Source organism: Gadus morhua, chromosome 6, assembly GCF_902167405.1.
Source record: "Gadus morhua chromosome 6, gadMor3.0, whole genome shotgun sequence".
NCBI lineage: Eukaryota > Metazoa > Chordata > Actinopteri > Gadiformes > Gadidae > Gadus > Gadus morhua.
The window spans coordinates 7828273-7845985 of record NC_044053.1 but is presented as its reverse complement, the minus strand read 5'-3'; the positions used below and the strand labels follow the sequence as shown (position 1 = coordinate 7845985).

The 17713-nt window shown below is 46.0% G+C and overlaps 2 protein-coding genes across 3 annotated transcripts; both read left to right on the top strand.

Moving 5' to 3' along the window:
- Nucleotides 1-4208: 4208 nt before the first annotated feature.
- LOC115545448 (uncharacterized) lies at nucleotides 4209-10345 on the top strand. 2 transcript variants are annotated; one of them, XM_030358627.1, is made up of 12 exons: nucleotides 4209-4760; nucleotides 5103-5177; nucleotides 5334-5483; nucleotides 5708-5842; nucleotides 6616-6693; nucleotides 6849-6998; nucleotides 7128-7220; nucleotides 7389-8027; nucleotides 8170-8274; nucleotides 8506-8604; nucleotides 9037-9141; nucleotides 9246-10345. In XM_030358627.1, exons 1-12 carry the CDS (start codon nucleotides 4290-4292, stop codon nucleotides 9300-9302), a joined length of 2157 nt encoding a protein of 718 aa, XP_030214487.1. In that variant the 5' UTR covers nucleotides 4209-4289; the 3' UTR covers nucleotides 9303-10345. The 2 variants fall into 2 exon arrangements, with proteins under 2 accessions (XP_030214487.1, XP_030214488.1); XM_030358628.1 differs by having other exon boundaries at nucleotides 4210-4760; nucleotides 5711-5842.
- Nucleotides 10346-10393: 48 nt separating this feature from the next.
- On the top strand, nucleotides 10394-17700 carry nelfb (negative elongation factor complex member B). The gene is made up of 13 exons (XM_030358629.1): nucleotides 10394-10612; nucleotides 11040-11200; nucleotides 11413-11512; nucleotides 11943-12173; nucleotides 13316-13501; nucleotides 13794-13906; nucleotides 14166-14268; nucleotides 14855-14950; nucleotides 15428-15570; nucleotides 15889-15995; nucleotides 16273-16414; nucleotides 17034-17142; nucleotides 17496-17700. Exons 1-13 carry the CDS (start codon nucleotides 10511-10513, stop codon nucleotides 17658-17660), a joined length of 1758 nt encoding a protein of 585 aa, XP_030214489.1. The 5' UTR covers nucleotides 10394-10510; the 3' UTR covers nucleotides 17661-17700.
- The last annotated feature ends 13 nt before the right edge of the window (nucleotides 17701-17713 follow it).

Genomic DNA, 17713 nt, shown 5'->3' with positions numbered 1-17713 from the left:
AGTGTTCGACTCCGAACCGGATGGAACTGGGTTCGATCGGCCTTGTCCGCGGTCTAAAAAAAAGCAACTGGGATTTCAGACCCCTTACAACCCTCTCCCATCCAACCCCAAAGCACCCCGCCCCCACCTCCCCCCTCTACACCTCCACCAACCCCCCCCCCCCCCCCCCCCCCCCCCCCCCCCCTCCCCTTTCAAGGAGTCCGTCTTCACATACCAACAAGACACCACCTCTTCCCCTTCCCCTCCGCCTCCTCGTCCTCCCTCCACTCTTAAATATCACCTGCTTTCTTCTCCTTTAATCTCGTGGCCAGGCATTCCTTCATGCCGCTGCAGCTCCCGTCCCGTACAACAAGACACTGGCTTTTATCCTTCCCCCCCCCCCCGTCCCCCCAACTAAAGTGAAGCAATTTGTTCTTCCAGAACAAACTTTGAACTTGCGTTAGGAGGAGACAGCGTGAAGGTTGAGATAATGGACGACCCGAGCGGGCCTTCCAAGGGGGTAACCGCGGACACCGCCCAATGGCTGTGTTAACTCTGAGTTCGATTCGGACCTCTAGGTCCTATGATTCAGAATCAGAAGAATATTGTTGTGAAGTCCGTCTGCAGGTCTCTTTCTGTTGTGCTTTGAGGAAAACGAGACGCGTAAATGTATACAATATAAATACGCAACATGTCTTTCCTTCTTTCTTTCATCATGTCTCTCTTGCATAGAGAAAGTCACAAAGACCATGAAAATATATACAAGAACATCTTGAGGTGTTGGGTTCAGTGTGTGCACGTAATGGAATGGTTCCTTATAGAGTTGTTCCAATACCAATACCGGTATCGGAAATTAGCTACCAAGTCTGGAAAAACATGGACGCTCGCTCACTCTCAACTACAAGAGTACAAACTTATTAATATAACTATAAATTATGAATGTAAATTATCTAATTTTCAGTCAAACTATATAATAAAATAGAGTTTTATATTATTAATTAACTGCACATGTATTTAAATTACATCTTTGTCATTTTACAGAGGCTTTGATCCAAAGTGACTTACAATTAGTACATTCCCGTCATCGTAAGAGAACCCTTCAATAAAAACAAGTGCCAGGGTTACTAGTATACAGCTGTTAAAATAAAAAAATAAATACCCAAAATAAAACGTACCTAGGCCGATACTTTTCAGGTATCGGCATCGGGGAGGAATAAATGGTATCGAAACATCTGTAGTTCCTTACTGAATGGTTGTAGTTCTGGTTAGAGGGTGATAGTTGGTGCACCCAAATGGCATTATTCAGGTCACAACCCTTTCCCAACCACTAGTTGGCACTGCTTAGATATGATCTGCACTGTAGATCCATTTAAAACAACATTAAGATGTGCGAGATGGGAACATGCATGGGCATGTTTCCTCAAATTATTGTTTTTAGGGTTTCAGGTTCCAAGTCCTCAGAGACCAAGACCCCGGTTGGTTTTAATAGAAGCACAATCTAGGATTGGATCTTTCTTTGGTTCCAAGCTTGTGGTTCCAACCACCAGGTCATATTGAGGCTCCGCATCACCGTTTATGAGAGGATATTCCCACATAATGTGTCTTCACCGCGTTCTCCACCATCTCCACTCCCACCTCTATTCCAAGCACACTGTCCAACCACCACCACCACCACCACCACCACCAGCAGCGCCAACAACACACCCTCCAACACCATCCCCTTCACCTTCCAACACCACCACCACCACACCCTTCACCACCAACTTCTCAGCCTCTACCACCAACACCAGCACAACCTACTCTTCCACCACCACCCGACCCTCCACCACCTCCACCATCACCATCACCACAACCCCACCTTCCAACACCACACCCTCCACCACCTCCACCATCACCATCACCACAACCCCACCTTCCACCACCACACCCTCCACCACCTCCACCAGCACCATCACCACCACCACAACCACACCTTCCACCACCACACCCTCCACCACCTCCACCACCACCACCACCACAACCCCACCTTCCAACACCACACCCTCCACCACCTCCACCAGCACCATCACCACCACCACAACCACACCTTCCACCACCACACCCTCCACCACCTCCACCAGCACCATCCCCACCACCACAACCACACCTTCCACCACCACACCCTCCACCACCTCCACCAGCACCACCACCACCACCACAACCACACCTTCCACCACCACACCCTCCACCACCTCCACCAGCACCACCACCACCACCACACCTTCCAACACCACACCCTCCACCACCCCTTCCACGTCCTCCTCCTTTACCACCAACACCACCACACCCTCCACAACCATCACCCCCACCTCCTCCTCCACCACCACCTCCTGGCTGACAGGGAGGGTCACTTCAAAGCATGGTCTGAGTGGCGGGGCCAGTAAGGGCCCGGGACCCGACAAATGCACAAGTTGTAAAACTTAACAAGGTGTGAATGCCCTCTGAGCGGCCTGTGTCCCAGCATGCAGCAGTGGCCCTACTGAGACCCCCCGGCCTCTGAGTGAGACACAACTCATTATGTTCTGCCTTTGAAAGTGGATGAATAATAATAAAAGCAATAATAATCACCTTAATAACTCACTCAATCTACAGAATGCTAAAGACGATTCCTTTCCATTTCTTTACGACTTTTTTTCTTTTTCGCTTGAGAATATTATTGTTTTAATTAAATCAATTTGCCCTATTGATATGTATTATCCTCCTGAAAATGACTACACGGGACACCAATGCATCTGGAACAAATGTACTGGGGAAAATATTCATACTTTGTTTCGTTTTTTGGTTAGTTTATGAGTGACAGTACCATATTATAGACCCTGAAAAGACTTCAGAGAGTCTGAGACATGGTTCGACATAAGTGCTTTGAAACATGGGGCGGTTGTTTAGAAGAGAACCATTTTAGAGCTGAGCCGTCAGGTGCCTTCTTGGACATTTCTGATTTATCTACACTCTGAATTATGTTGGTGACCTCTTGACCTCCATGCCATTTGTGTTGTCCCATCGCTCTGTTCAGTCTCTCTCTCTCTCTCTCTCTCTCTCTCTCTCTCTCTCTCTCTCTCTCTCTCTCTCTCTCTCTCTCTCTCTCTCGCTCTCTCTCTCGCTCTCTCTCTCTCTCTCTCTCTCTCCTCCAGCCAGCCAGCCAGGCTGCAGTGTCATGCACAGTTCGGTTCGAACTCTGATACACACACAAACACTCACTTACACACACGCACGCACGCACGCACGCACGCACGCACGCACGCACGCACGCACACACACACACACACACACACACACACACACACACACACACACACACACACACACACACACACACACACACACACACACACAAACAAGCATGTCTATACACACACAAGAAGTGTGAAACCAAACACATTCCTACACAATCTTATAGTCAAGTAACCAAGAAAGGGACACAAGTAATTACGCATCATTGAATTATATTCAGTGAAAGAAAAATAAAGAAAAATAAAAAGGATTACATTCAAACATAACAGATAGTGGCCTTTAAATCACGCATTATCTTAAAGGAAGAAAAAAAACGGTATGATCCCAAATACTTTAGCTGTTCAACTACATTAAAAGGGTGTTGTGAATATAATTATTTTTTCGTTTAGTTTACTGAATCAGTCTATGTATAATTACATTATTTGCCTTTGGAACATTTCCTAAACACAAGGAATATTATACATATTTATAAAGGCAGTAGCAAATGGCATTGTTTATTACTGTAGTGTAAACTTAAATATTCTGAAACCAAACCATCCATGTTTTGACCACGTCAATAACGCAGATGAAGTCGAGTCGAAGTTTGGCTTTCAAACGAGGCAATACTGACACTCACTGGCTGAGTCATTTGGGTATTAGTAACCTGACGACTATACTGACACCTACTGGCAGAGTGTGTTCTTGGCGTTAGTAACCTGCAACCTCGTTTGTGGCGGGAAAGAGGGAGGGACTTCCGAGGGAGGGATAACCGTTTCCGTTATAATTTTCAGATTTTTTTTAAGTCAAACTCTTCGTAAAAAGCCCTCCATATTTATTCTCCTTCTCACTGTCATTGTTGTTTTTGTTTTCATACTCTTCTTCTATGTCTCCTCATCTTTGTGCTGCCGTCTGTTTTAGTGTTTGACCCCGTGGTTTCACCGGGGACTGTAAAGTGACGCACACAGCTCACAGGAAGTAAAGAAAACAGACCGGATGCTAACCGACCATACTAAGCAGCTGCCGCCATTCTAGGATACCTTTTTTTCTTGATAGGGTTAGATATGGATTCCAAATCAATTAAATCTAAACCCAAAAAGTTAATGCGCGGAGTGTGTCGACTATGTGGAGACGACTTCAGTTCGCTTAAAGACCGCTGTGACTTAGTCCCCAGTACCGGTAAGCCATTGTTCACTCTAGCACTTGAAGACATTACGGGACCTGTATCTTCAGAAGACGACCTCACGGCTGTGTGTGTCCGCTGTAAACAACATCTCACTCGTTATTACAAACACAAAACTGATGTGGAAAGGCGGGGAACTGCCATTAGGGACATGGCAGCAAAAAGTGTGTTCACCAAAAAAAAAAGAGGTGCCCCAGCGACGGATATAGCGCCCAAGCCGCCGCGCAAAAAAACAAAGTATTCAACAAGACGTGGGGGTGCTCAGAGGCAAGTCGCTGCAACACTGAGCATTGCAACTCCTGCAGCTCCAGGGTGCCCTGGCGCAACGACTACACAGAAGTCGACCCTAATGGTGAGTGATGGTCAATTAGGATTCATGATTATGTTTTATTTTTTCATTGAAGGTGAGTTGACAGGTTCGAGAACATAAAAAATCTCCTAGTCCAAGTTTGGATAATTTTTTTGGTATCTATTGCAATTGTTTTTACATTGCAACATTTTGTAAACGGTGTGTTAGGATTTATTCTGCACTCCCAAGAGCAAATATTTGTTGATAGTGTTATTTAAATTCCCCATTTGATTCGCTGTAGTTTAATGATTATATTCCCCTGCTATTTATATCAGAAAGGCGTTGTCAATGCTAGAAGCTATTGTAAAGAAACCCTACTTTTCTCCCTTGTATGCATGATTATAGGATACTGACCAATCGAAGGCCATACGTTCACCCCCGAAACCGCTTCCTGTCCTTTGGTCTCTGAGGGACGTTAAGGTTTGTCTCTTTACACAGATTACTGACAATGAACAACTCAAATGGATCAGTTTGAACCAATGAGCGTATCTTCCACTGTGCATCAACTGTACTTTAGTGTTATTATCACACTTTCTCTGCCCCTCCCTCTTCCCACTCCTTCGACATTCCCTAAAGGCTGCCGTAGGGAAGGTTTCTCAGAAGGATGCTGATGGTGCCTCCAAGGCAACATCCACCAACGTGCCAGGGGACCAACCCGCCACGGTGTCTCTGTTGACGGCGCCTCCAGAGTCCTCCATCAGCTCTCCTTCTGCACAACCTGTCCAGGTACGTCCTGCTGAGAATGCGTCCAAACACATCAATCCCCTCTACCATCTAGAAGAGGGTGGGTGGGTTTTGAACAGCCCATTGAGACCCCAGGAGGAACTAGGTCAAATCCTGTTTACTCGCCGTATAATAATATGGTTGTTGATTAGGCTATATTATTTTGTAAACCATGGGTTTGCATCCTAACTGTTACTCTTTTTTTTTTTCCTTTCCCTCAACACAAGAAGCAACTGGTGACACGGAAGGATGCGGATGGTGTCTCTATGGAAACGTCCACCACCGCTCCCCAGTTCTCATCAAACACTGTGTATCTTGCGAACGCACTTCCAGAGCCACCCCTAAGCGCAGCGTCTGTCCAGGTCGGTCCTCCACCAACGCTCCTTCTATAGAGTCTGTCCGTCACTCAACACTCCCCAGAGGGCGCCTCATCAGCGTCTTGTTATTGGATGCTAGTGTTGGACGATAAGTTGAATCGGATCATCAGTATCGATGATGATCGGCGCTATTCCTGCCACATTTGGATCTTTAGGTTTTAATTCTCATCAGGTTTAAATCCTAAATCTGCTACATAGTTGACGTGGTTCTCCTTCAGCTAACAAGCTTTTCCGTTGTGCTCTAACAAAAGTGTGACTCGTTGATGTTACAAATAGATAACAATTATATCTTTGACCTACCACCTTTTGTCATAAATCCGAAAATATGATGGCAGACGAGCTCAGCTCTGAGTGCACAGGATATTACCCTTTCTTTAGCTGCGTATAAATTTCGACTAATCATGTTTCTAGAGGCGGGCATCCATCAGTGTGTACTTTGGGAACACATGCTGGGCTGGCAGTAGTAAACTGAAAACATTTCTGTATGGGTTTAGAATCAACACAATGTAGACTAGCGACTGTAGAAACATCATTCAAACATTCTGAAAGCTTCATCAATTAATGCAAGTTAGTTTTCATCTGCACCATATCTCCGTAAGGAAATTGGACACAAGGGGAATTCCACAACGTAATTCCTTGATTCTGGCCAGTCCCTGTTCTGTCTCCCCCCGGAAGTTCTGCTAGAACATAATAGGACTGTTGGATCCGGGATTACACATCACCCAACCGTATTTGATGCTATTGTTATCTATCAACAGGATAATGTTGACGGAACTAAGGCCACAGCGTCCACACCCAAAAAGCTTCCAGTCCTCTGGTCTCTGAGGGATGTTCAGGTTTGTCTCTTTAATACACAATGATGCCAATGAACAACACAAGCAATGGATCAGTTTGGACCAATGAGCATATCTTCTGCATCTTTTGTACTTTAGTGTAATTCTAACACTTCCTCTGCTCCCCCCTCCTCCCACTGCCCCGTTCTTCTCTGAAGGCTGCGGTAGGAAAGGTGTTACAGAAGGACGCTGGTGGTGTTTCCCCAGCAACATCCATCGCTGAGCCAGGGACCTTGCCTGCTGGCGTGTCTCTGTTGACAGCCTCTCCAGTGTCCCCTCTAAGCGCTCCTTCTACACAATCTGTCCAGGTAGGTCCTCCATCTCCGCTCCTTCTAAAAAAGAAGTTCCCACACTGTTAACTCGGCCTCCACAGCCTTTTTGTGATTTGATGCTATTGTGACGAGCGCTACTTCTCTCCCTTGTCTACCCTATTTCAGGAGGACACGGTTGGCACCACGGCCAGGGAGTTCTCCGTGCATCCGCCACCTAAAATACACGATACCGGCACAGGTCAACGGTCAACGGCCAGGGTTAGTGTTGCAGTGGCTTGACAAACCTCTCATCTACTAATATTGGGGTTCATTAAATAAAAGTGTACTAATGCGAGCGAAGAAGATTATGTGCTCCTTCATACTATACAATTGTAATGACAACTCACACATTGTTTATGGAGAAGCGTTTCCCTTTTTGTATTGAAGATCATCGTGACTACTCCCAAATGGAAGCATTCACGAATCATCACCGGGCCGCTTGAAAGGGTAGCAGACGCCCTGGTCCGGGCCGAGCACTACAGACTTCCCAGGTGTCTCATGAAGATCCCCGGCATGGATAACATCATGATCGACGAGGTGTTGAAACGGGTGAAAGACGAAGCCATAAAACTAACGAGCGTGCGGTTTGGATCGGTGCTGCGGCAAACCACCCAGGACGCGTTGGACAAGTTTGATCTGAGCGACGTCGTGTCGGAGTGGAAAGCAAACGCACCCACCTTCCTGAAGTTCCTGGAGTGCGTCAGTTCAGCGTCCTTCGACGGACTCCCTTCCTCAGAGTCCTCGTACACCAAGACCAAAAAGGGTGCCACGGTGATGGGCGGAGCCACCCTTCTCCGCGCGCGCGTCCACCAGATGAACGCCATGCAGCACCGCAACTCGCTGCTCCTGCGCCAGGGAGGAACCAACAAACGCTGCCTGGCGAGGCTCTCGAGGCTGGGCTGTTGCGTTTCCTCAAAGAGGAAGATGGCTACGAAGAAAACCAATGTCATCCACACCGTCAATCACATCGGAGAAGGACAAGAATCGGAAGTGGTTCTGCACGAGCAAAGCCTGGCCGGGGAGCAGGTGTGTAGAATGTATATTTGGGAGCGTGACGGACCATGCACATTTTGATGAAATGTTCTCCAAAAAAGTGCTGTACTTGGTCAAAGGCTATTTGATATCCCATATACTAGATGGATTGATAGATTGTGTACGTTCCCCAAAGGAACATTCTGCCGACGGGCCACAGCCAGGGGTCCAGGAACACCCACCAAGTGAGGCAACGTCTCTGGAGGCTCTGCTTGGGCTTGAGGAGAGTGGAGGCGACCAGGTAGTTGTTATTAAGGTTATTAAAGCATAAGGAGGGGAGGGGGATGTTTTTTGGCTTGTTTAGATCCAAATTATTGCTCTTTTCTGCTCTTTAACTTTCTCTCTTTCTTTTTTTTTTCTATGAAAAAAATCCTACTTTTAAAACGTACTTTTAACACAAAATGTCATACTGTATTTGGTCATGGTCTATTTAATATGCCCAATGCTAATGGTATGTGTATGTTCTCCAAAGGAACATACTGGTCCACAGCAAGGGGTCCAGGAGCTGTCCGCCAGCGAGGTCACCTCCCTGGAGGCTCTGCTGGGGCTGGAGGAGGGAGGCGGGGACCAGGTAGCTCCATCTATTGATTGCGTTATCAGGAATAGTGGTCAATATTCATGATAATATTATTTGTCTGCACGGCCTGTATCCCTCAAGGGGTGTCAAGGCATAAGAAGAAGAAGTATATTGTACATGCTGAATTGTAGCGCAATTACGTTTCCGAAAATATCACTGATGATAGAAATGAATGGAGAAACAGTAAATTGGTATAAGAGGTAATTGAGGATGTTGTTTTTAGCTGTGATTTCAGTGTATCAGTAATTCCTAGAAAGTCGTATTCTTTCTTGGCTTGATGGGAGCATTGCTCCTCTTATACCAAGCACACACAAAGCGCATTTTGATGAAATGTTCCTAGTTTAAGAAATATGAAATCAAATGCAGTAGTCGCTCAAATGCTATTTGATGTCCCATATACTAACAGAACATGTACGTTCCCCAAAGGAACATTCTGCCGCCGGTCCCCAGCCTGGTGTCCAGGAACTCCCACCAAGTGAGGCAACGTCTCTGGAGGCTCTGCTGGGACTGGAGGAGGGCGGAGGGGACCAGGTAGCTCTCTAGACATTACTAAGGTTTCCTGAATAGTGGTCCCAACACTATTCACTCTTATGATGGTCATACAGAACATTTACCATGTTTTTTCTCATTTCCAGACCACTGTGCCCTCATCAGTCGACGAACAGGTGCATAAGAAGACCACGACAGACTAGGAGGACAACGGTTCATGCCTACCCCTATGTTTTGTCATTGTCAAGTATTGAAAATACTGGTACAGGATATCGATTTACACTTATTGAATTAAAAGGGTAGTTATTTAAAGTAGTATTGAGGATTGTTAACTATTAATAATAATATTAATAATATAAATGTATAAATAAAAACATGACAATGAAATCCAATCAATTATTGACATATAGAGGTGACGATAATTGACGACTTCCTCTAATAGTCGAGTCTCCTGTCGGGAAGATAGTGCGTAACAGCGACATATTTGAAGGATGGAGTTGCTTAATGAGTGATTCCACAGCGTTGCTTGTCTTCTATAAGCATAAAGCAGAGTTATGCAATGTTTTTTTGTTGGTATTTGACCCATTTTTCTGTGGGCGATTTACTTTCAATAAATGAAATGATAGGTCATTTGTTTGACAAGCCTTTAGTGTAATGGTACATGAACGATCCACTCTTTTTATTTTCAAAGTAGAGCACATTCTAAACCGTTGTTCTAGAGATGTCAATGTCAGGAATAATTAATTTCTAAAGTTGGCAGCATTTTGAAACTAATGAAGACGAGCCAAAAAAGTTCAATGCAACTGTCATCATTGTGATTTCATAGATGAATAATATGATAAGGTACATTATTTGTCTGTATTATAGTATATGAGGGTTTATTATCTCGGTTAAATATAATGCAGATGATGAAATGAACCCGCGCGCACATTGTCGTCCTATCTTGAGAGGTGTCCTTTAGCGGAAGCGCTACGTCTGGCCTGCAGACCGCTGTGGGAAACCCAGATAAGCCATCTGATTATTTACAAGAACATGAACCACTCAAAAGTCATGATCCACATTGGTTAAAAAAAATACATAATTTAGGATTATTCGGCATCAGTTGGACGATGTGTCTGGTCTGACGAATCAGATTCGACAAAGCGAAATCTTGGCTGCGGACACCACTAATTGACGATGTATAACAAGTTGGTGCTTTTATAACCCTACTCAAGCATCATTCATTATTAAAGCTTTTTTTGCGGAACTCTGGCCCTTCTTTCCGTGTTTTTACGAACTGATGCCGCAGTACCCGCCCACACCGGAAACTGGTGTCACAGCAGAAAGAGCCCGAGTCCAGCGGTGTTTTTGAAGCGTATTGTTGCAACTTTTTCGATGTTTCTCGCTGTTAATTTAAATTAATCGATCAAAGATGTTTGCTGGACTGCCTGAATTGGGAATATCCAATGGCGAGGACCTCAAAGAAACGCTCACAAACTGCACAGAGCCTTTGAAAGCTATTGATCAATTCCAGGTAATGTGATCGATAATCTTTCACGATATTTATATTCCATGTTATTCTCTTACGTGCTATTTATATTTATAGTACATGTTTGTGTGATTTAAAGTAGAACTCACATATATGTACATAACATGCGTTTTAATTGTAAGCTCCATCTCTCTCTGCATGCATTTGCATACATAGTAATCTATATTGTAGTAAATATATAAGTACTAACGTATACATAATATACATATAGGTAGGCCTATACAGTCTAGTATAGTTAGTATATGGTTGTTGACTCCCAGCCGTAATGTACTGGGTTCAATCCCCAATGTCCACATGTTACCTGCCGAGCATTCAATAAGTAATAAGTCCGAAACAACAATGACCGAGAAGTATCTGAATTTAAACCCAATATGTTATGCTGTCTTGATGACTTGGATGTCTGGTCTTACAGACGGAGAATGGCATTCTGCTGCCGACCCTGCAGTCCGCCCTGCCGTTCTTGGACCTTCACGGCACGCCGCGGCTTGACTTCCACCAGTCGGTGTTCGACGAACTCCGAGACAACCTAACGGAGAGGGTGGCCGTCATAGCAGAGGGAAAGGAGGAGGACCGGTATGCGATGTAGCGCTTCGGCCCCAAGCGCAATTTTTCATGATGTTTTATCACAATAATTCACATTCGTTTTTTTGTTTTCTTTATCTATTTTCTATATCTTGAGATGGGCAATTTTGTAACTGATACAATTATTATTACGGTTATCCTGCTAATGAACGAGAAGAGGCGGTTGAGAGAGAAAATACTGTAATTTTCTGTACTCTTTCCAGATTTGGGAAGCTGGAGGAGTTGTTGGAGAAGAGCTTTCCATTGGTCAAGATGCCCTCAATTCAGCCAGTGGTCATGCAGGTGCTGAAACATCTACCAAAGGCAAGTATGACTTGGTTATTTATGTCTTTGCCAAATGTTGAGATGTATTAAATTACTCATCATAGCCTAGCCTATATTCAAAACAACAAAAACTTATAAGGAAATGGTCAAATAATATGTCTCAATAGGTCATTAAGGAGCCTGTAGGGTTCAGGTGGTCATCTTGCTCAAGGATACTTTAAGACATTTGGGATCAAATGTCTTAAAGTTAAAGTTCTTAAAGTAAAAGTTCCCCAGCCACATTCAGCTGGGGAATACAACACCCACACACTAGACTGTGCCCCTCAATGGATGCGTTCGATCACTCCTACTATTCTACCATTTAGTGATATGGCAGACATTTCATACTCCCTTACCACCAGTCTGTCCTGCCCCCTCCTAACACTCTGCTGGTGGTGGTGGTGGTGGTGGTGGTGGTGGTGCTGTGCAGGTGCCGGAGAAGAAGCTGAAGATGGTGATGGCGGACAAGGAGCTGTACAAAGTGTGTGGCGTGGAGGTGAAGCGGCAGATCTGGCAGGACAACCAAGCGCTGTTCGGGGACGAGGTGTCACCGCTGCTCAAGCAGTACATCGTGGAGAAGGAGGGGGCGCTGTTCAGCAACGAGCTCTCGGTCCTCCACAACTTCTTCAGCCCCTCGCCCAAAGCCCGGCGCCAGGGAGAGGTGGGAACCAGCGCGTCAGACGCCACAATGAAACCTCTCAGATGCACTCTCGGATTAGACGGCATTTCATTCATCCCAGACAGGGAGTTCATGTGTCACAGCTGAAAGTACAGGACAGTAGCAGATGAACCATACACCAAATTTCAAATACAATACAACAAAATTTAGAATTACATCTTACACAAAATATTTAGATGCACATTAACCTGTTTAAGAACTGATTTCACAACAATTGTACCAATGACTGTATTGCTAGTGTAGATTAGTGAACTATCTTCTCTCTCCCAGTTGAACTACATGACTGTAGTGCTAGTGTAGTTTACTGAACTATCTTCTCCGTACCAGTTCTAGTGTAGTTTAGTGAACTATCTTCTCTCTCCCAGTTGAACTACATGACTAGTGCTAGTGTAGTGTACTGAACTATCTTCTCTCTCCCAGTTGTTCTAGTGTTGTGTAATGAACTATCTTCTCTCTCCCAGTTGTTCTAGTGTAGTTTACTGAACTATCTTCTCTCTCCCAGTTGTTCTAGTGTAGTGTAATGAACTATCTTCTCTCTCCCAGTTGTTCTAGTGTAGTTTAGTGAACTATCTTCTCTCTCCCAGTTGTTCTAGTGTAGTTTACTGAACTATCTTCTCTCTCCCAGTTGTTCTAGTGTAGTGTAATGAACTATCTTCTCTCTCCCAGTTGTTCTAGTGTAGTTTAGTGAACTATCTTCTCTCTCCCAGTTGTTCTAGTGTAGTTTACTGAACTATCTTCTCTCTCCCAGTTGTTCTAGTGTAGTTTAGTGAACGATCTTCTCTCTCCCAGTTGTTCTAGTGTAGTTTAGTGAACGATCTTCTCTCTCCCAGTTGTTCTAGTGTAGTTTACTGAACTATCTTCTCTCTCCCAGTTGTTTTAGTGTAGTTAATTAACTATCTTCTCTCTCCCAGTTGTTCTAGTGTAGTGTACTGAACTATCTTCTCTCTCCCAGTTGTTCTAGTGTAGTGTACTGAACTATCTTCTCTCTCCCAGTTGTTCTAGTGTAGTGTACTGAACTATCTTCTCTCTCCCAGTTGTTCTAGTGTAGTTTAGCGAACCGTTTCCTCCCTACCAGATGAGCCACCTGACTGTCGTTCTTGAGGTAATGTTCTCCTCCCCTAAAGGTGGTTTTGAAGCTGACCCAGATGATCGGGAAGAACGTGAAGCTGTACGACATGGTGCTGCAGTTCCTGCGCACGCTGTTCCTGCGCACGCGCAACGTGCACTACTGCACGCTGCGTGCCGAGCTGCTCATGTCCCTGCACGACCTGGACATCAGCGAGATCTGCTCCGTGGACCCCTGCCACAAGGTACTCTTCAAACCTTTATTTCAACGAAGGATTCGCTGGTTCTGTCCTCTTTCCCGGGATTGTAAGTGCCAAGGGTTCCTTGAGCAAGACACTTGACGGGTAATCGTTTTCCACAAGTTTGTTGACACACAGACAGAAATTCTCTCGGAACAACTGTTGAAAGTTGAAGTTTTTGATAGCAGATACTTTTCCAGTTTGGACCGGAATTTAGATACTTGGAATAAAAAAGAAAATCTGAGTATAAAAGATAACCCTCTGTCAATGCGTAAATCATTTTTGCTTGGCTTGACAGTTCACCTGGTGCCTGGACGCCTGCATCAGGGAGAAGTTTGTGGACGTCAAACGAGCCAGAGAACTGCAGGGCTTCCTGGATGGCGTTAAGAAAGGACAGGAGCAGGTTCTAGGGTGAGTGTCTTACGGGCTGCCTGCCACTAGTAAGAGAGACTAGTGTAGTTATTTTTGCCTTTTGAACTAGATTGTGCTACAGGCAACAAATTATTTCTCGGCCTCACTCCTTTCCCTTACGGTTAAAAGCAATAATTTTTTAAATGTGAAAGACTTCTTCCATCATCGCCTTCAGAAGCACTAGTCTCAAATACAATTTTCCTTCCAAAATCATCAATAATGTGGCATGATTGTAATCCTTCTTTGGTTCCCCTACCAGGGACTTGTCCATGATCCTGTGCGACCCGTTTGCCTGCAACACTCTGGTTCTGAGTACCGTCCGGAACCTGCAGGAGCTCATCAGTCAAGACACCCTGCCCAGAGTAAATATGATGTCATACAGTACCCTTGCACCTTGCCTAGAGTCAGCATGATGTCGTACAATATCTTTACACCCTGCCCAGAGTCGGTACGATGTCATACAGTACCCTTACACCCTGCCTAGAGTAAGCATGATGTCATGCACTATGTGACATCATGCTTACACAGAGCCGGCGCTGGCCGAAATCACCTTTAGCCCTGGATAGGTCTTCCGAGCGGGGGGGGGGGGACGGGGATGGTTTTGGGGCGCCCTGGCGATTGCTCCCGCGCCCCCTCCCTTCTCCGTTTGTTTCGTATATTTTAATTGACTAATTAAGGGCGCCACCAGAGGGCGCCCCCAACGCATTTGCCGCCCTAGGCGGTCGCCTATGCCGAGCGCGGGCCCTGTGCTTACACTATACCCACTATACGCTATGCCTTATTTTCCTATGATGAATAATCAAATCGAATCAAATATCTGCAGTTTAGGAGTCAGCAATCTCCCACAACACCCTATGCATATCCGGTGACCCCAAGTGGGGTCCCGACCCCAAAGTTGGGAATTCCTGCTGTAACTGGTCCTCTATGCGCCTCCCCTAACCTAACCAGGAGAGCCCAGACCTGCTGCTGCTGCTGAGGATGCTGTGTCTAGGGCAGGGCGCATGGGACATGATTGACAGCCAGGTGTTTAAAGAGCCCCGACTGGTAAGGACTCTCAAGCTGATGTTTATACTCAGAAGACTTGTGTAGCTGCTAAACCAAACTAGCTAATGGCCAAATGGTTGAGTGGTTTTATTAGTCAGGCAAAGTCAGTGGTTTCCAACCAATGGCATATACATATACATCTGGGATCCAGCCGTGCTACTGTGTGTTTAACTTTTGGGGGTAGACGGCACAGGGCCTAGGTCGAACCCGAAACCTGAAAGGGAAAGAGTTGCGCCTTGTTTCCGGTTTGTATTCATCATGTGTATTTCTGCGTGGTGCGGGAATGAAAGTGTTCCCACCACCCTGAACACTTTTTGCTGGTCTTCGCTGCACAGCAATATAGCATACAATCTCTCTACATGTAGAGTGAGTTCTACTGACATGCATAGAATTGCGGAAAAACAAGTTGCCGTTTCTTGCTATTTCTGGCTGAGATCGTTTGTCAACTGCTGTGTAACTTAACACTGTGCCCTCTAGGACCCGGAGGTGGTGACACGCTTCCTGCCAGCCATGATGTCGGTGGTGGTGGATGACCATACGTTCACGGTGGACCAGAGACTCCCCGGGGAGGAGAAGAACTCCCCTGCCTACCCCACAGCCCTGCCCGACTCCTTCACCAGGTGATCACCTCAACTGACATCACTGTTGGAGAGCCCATCCAAGATGAATCCAGACTAGAACACCCCTCAATGATTGATATCCCATCAGCAAGATATCGTGATACAGTATTTGCCATGACTACACAATTTGAATCACTGAATAAAAATGCATGCCTACAGGGCTGTTTAATAAAGAGTTTCATATTTATCATAAAAACCTCTGTGAAACGAATTAGTGTTGCTCTGTCTCTCTATTGGTAAACCAGAGTCAGGTGATTCTGCGAATGGTCCCCAGGTAGGGCAGGCCAGAGTTAAAGGGTTGTTTCTGCTGGTCTCCAGGTATCTGCAGGAAAACCGTGTGGCCTGTGAGATGGGGCTCTACTTCGTCCTCCACATCACCAAACAGAGGAACAAGAACGCCCTGCAGAGGCTTCTCCCCGCCCTTGGTGAGCAAGCATTCATCCGTTCATCCGATACGCTCACCACTGATTGTCAAGGAATCATCTTCGTCATCTGTCGAGGGAAATGAGTGAGAGCCTATGGGTTTAGTGAGGTTTCTGATCGGCAAATATTGGTCGCTTGACCCACTACCGCACTTACCCTATCGGCAATATAACGACAACTGTGTGTTTCTGGATTCCCAACTGTCCATCTTCACCTTCGGAAGATGCATTTTGTGTGTGTGTGTGTGTGTGTGTGTGTGTGTGTGTGTGTGTGTTACAGTGGACACACACAATGACATGGCCTTCGGGGACATCTTCCTGCACCTGCTGAGCGGCCACCTGACCCTGCTGTCGGACGAGTTCGGATCCCAGGAGTTCTGCTCCGTCATCTTTGACCGTTTCCTCCTCACATCCTTCTCAAGGTCTGTTTCTTGGCTGTGTGTGGACTGCATTTATATAGCGCTTTTCTAACCATTGGCCACTCAAAGCGCTTTACAATATTGCCTCACATTCACCATTCACGCACACATTCACACACCGACGGCGGAGTCAACCATGCAAGGCGACAGCCAGCTCGTCGGGAGCTAACAGTCAGGGTTAGGTGCCGTGCTCAAGGACACCTCGACACTCAGCTAGGAGAAGCCGGGGATCGAACCAACAACCTTCAGGTTACCAGCCACCCCGCTCTACCTCCTGAGCTACTGCCGCCCCGGTGGTTCTTTGTTCTTTGAATTAGTTAAATACTGTCTTGCATTGTAGTCTATTTAGTCTTCAGTACTTTACGATTGAGTCATTAAGGAGACGTTCATATCCAAAAGTGAATCATCCGGTGAATCATCTTTAGATCCACTTCATTAATTAGGTAGGAGTTAGGGGGCATCCTGCTCAAGGATGTCTACCGTGGACGCCAGGGATCGAACCAGGAACCTTCTTTCGCCTGGGGGACAAACACCCCTAGCCTATCCTACCTCCGCTGGTCCTTTACACCTTGTCCTTATGCATACCATTTTATCAACACAATCCTCCATCCTCCTGGCCCAGTAAGGAGAACGTTCACCGCCACGCGCTGCGCATGCTGCTCCACCTCCACCACAAGGTCCTGCCCTCCCTGATGGAGACCCTCGTGAAGACTCTGGAGCCCCCCAAACAGGTGTTCTCTCTCTCTCTCTCTCTCTCTCTCTCTCTCTCTCTCTCTCTCTCTCTCTCTCTCTCTCTCTCTCTCTCTCTCTCTCTCTCTCTCTCTCTCTCTCTCTCTCTCTCTCTCTCTCTCTCTCTCTCTCTCTCTCTCTCTCTCTCTCTCTCTCTCTTCCCCCCCCCCTGTCCATTTTATTTGCTTCATTGGCAAGACAAAAGGTGTGGCATTTCTAAAGCCTACAAAAGCAAGTTTTCTTATTAGCATTCACCTCTCTATCACCTTAAGTACACTGATGAAAGGGAAAGAATGTTTGTAATGTATGTAAATATAATACAAGAAAACCTTCCCTTCTCATCTTGCAACCGCAGCAGAGCAGTGAGCCAGTGAAGGAACTTTTCAATCAGCTGACGGAAAAGCTGGAGGCCCAGAAGAAGAGCCCGCCACAGCCAGAAGAAGCCCCGCCCTCTCTGGACCTGGGCCTCCACCCAGTCACAGTTCCCACGACGACCCCGACGACCACCGCTGCTCTCTGAGAGAGAGAGAGAGAGAGAGAGAGAGAGAGAGAGTCCCATTGTAAATAGACCTC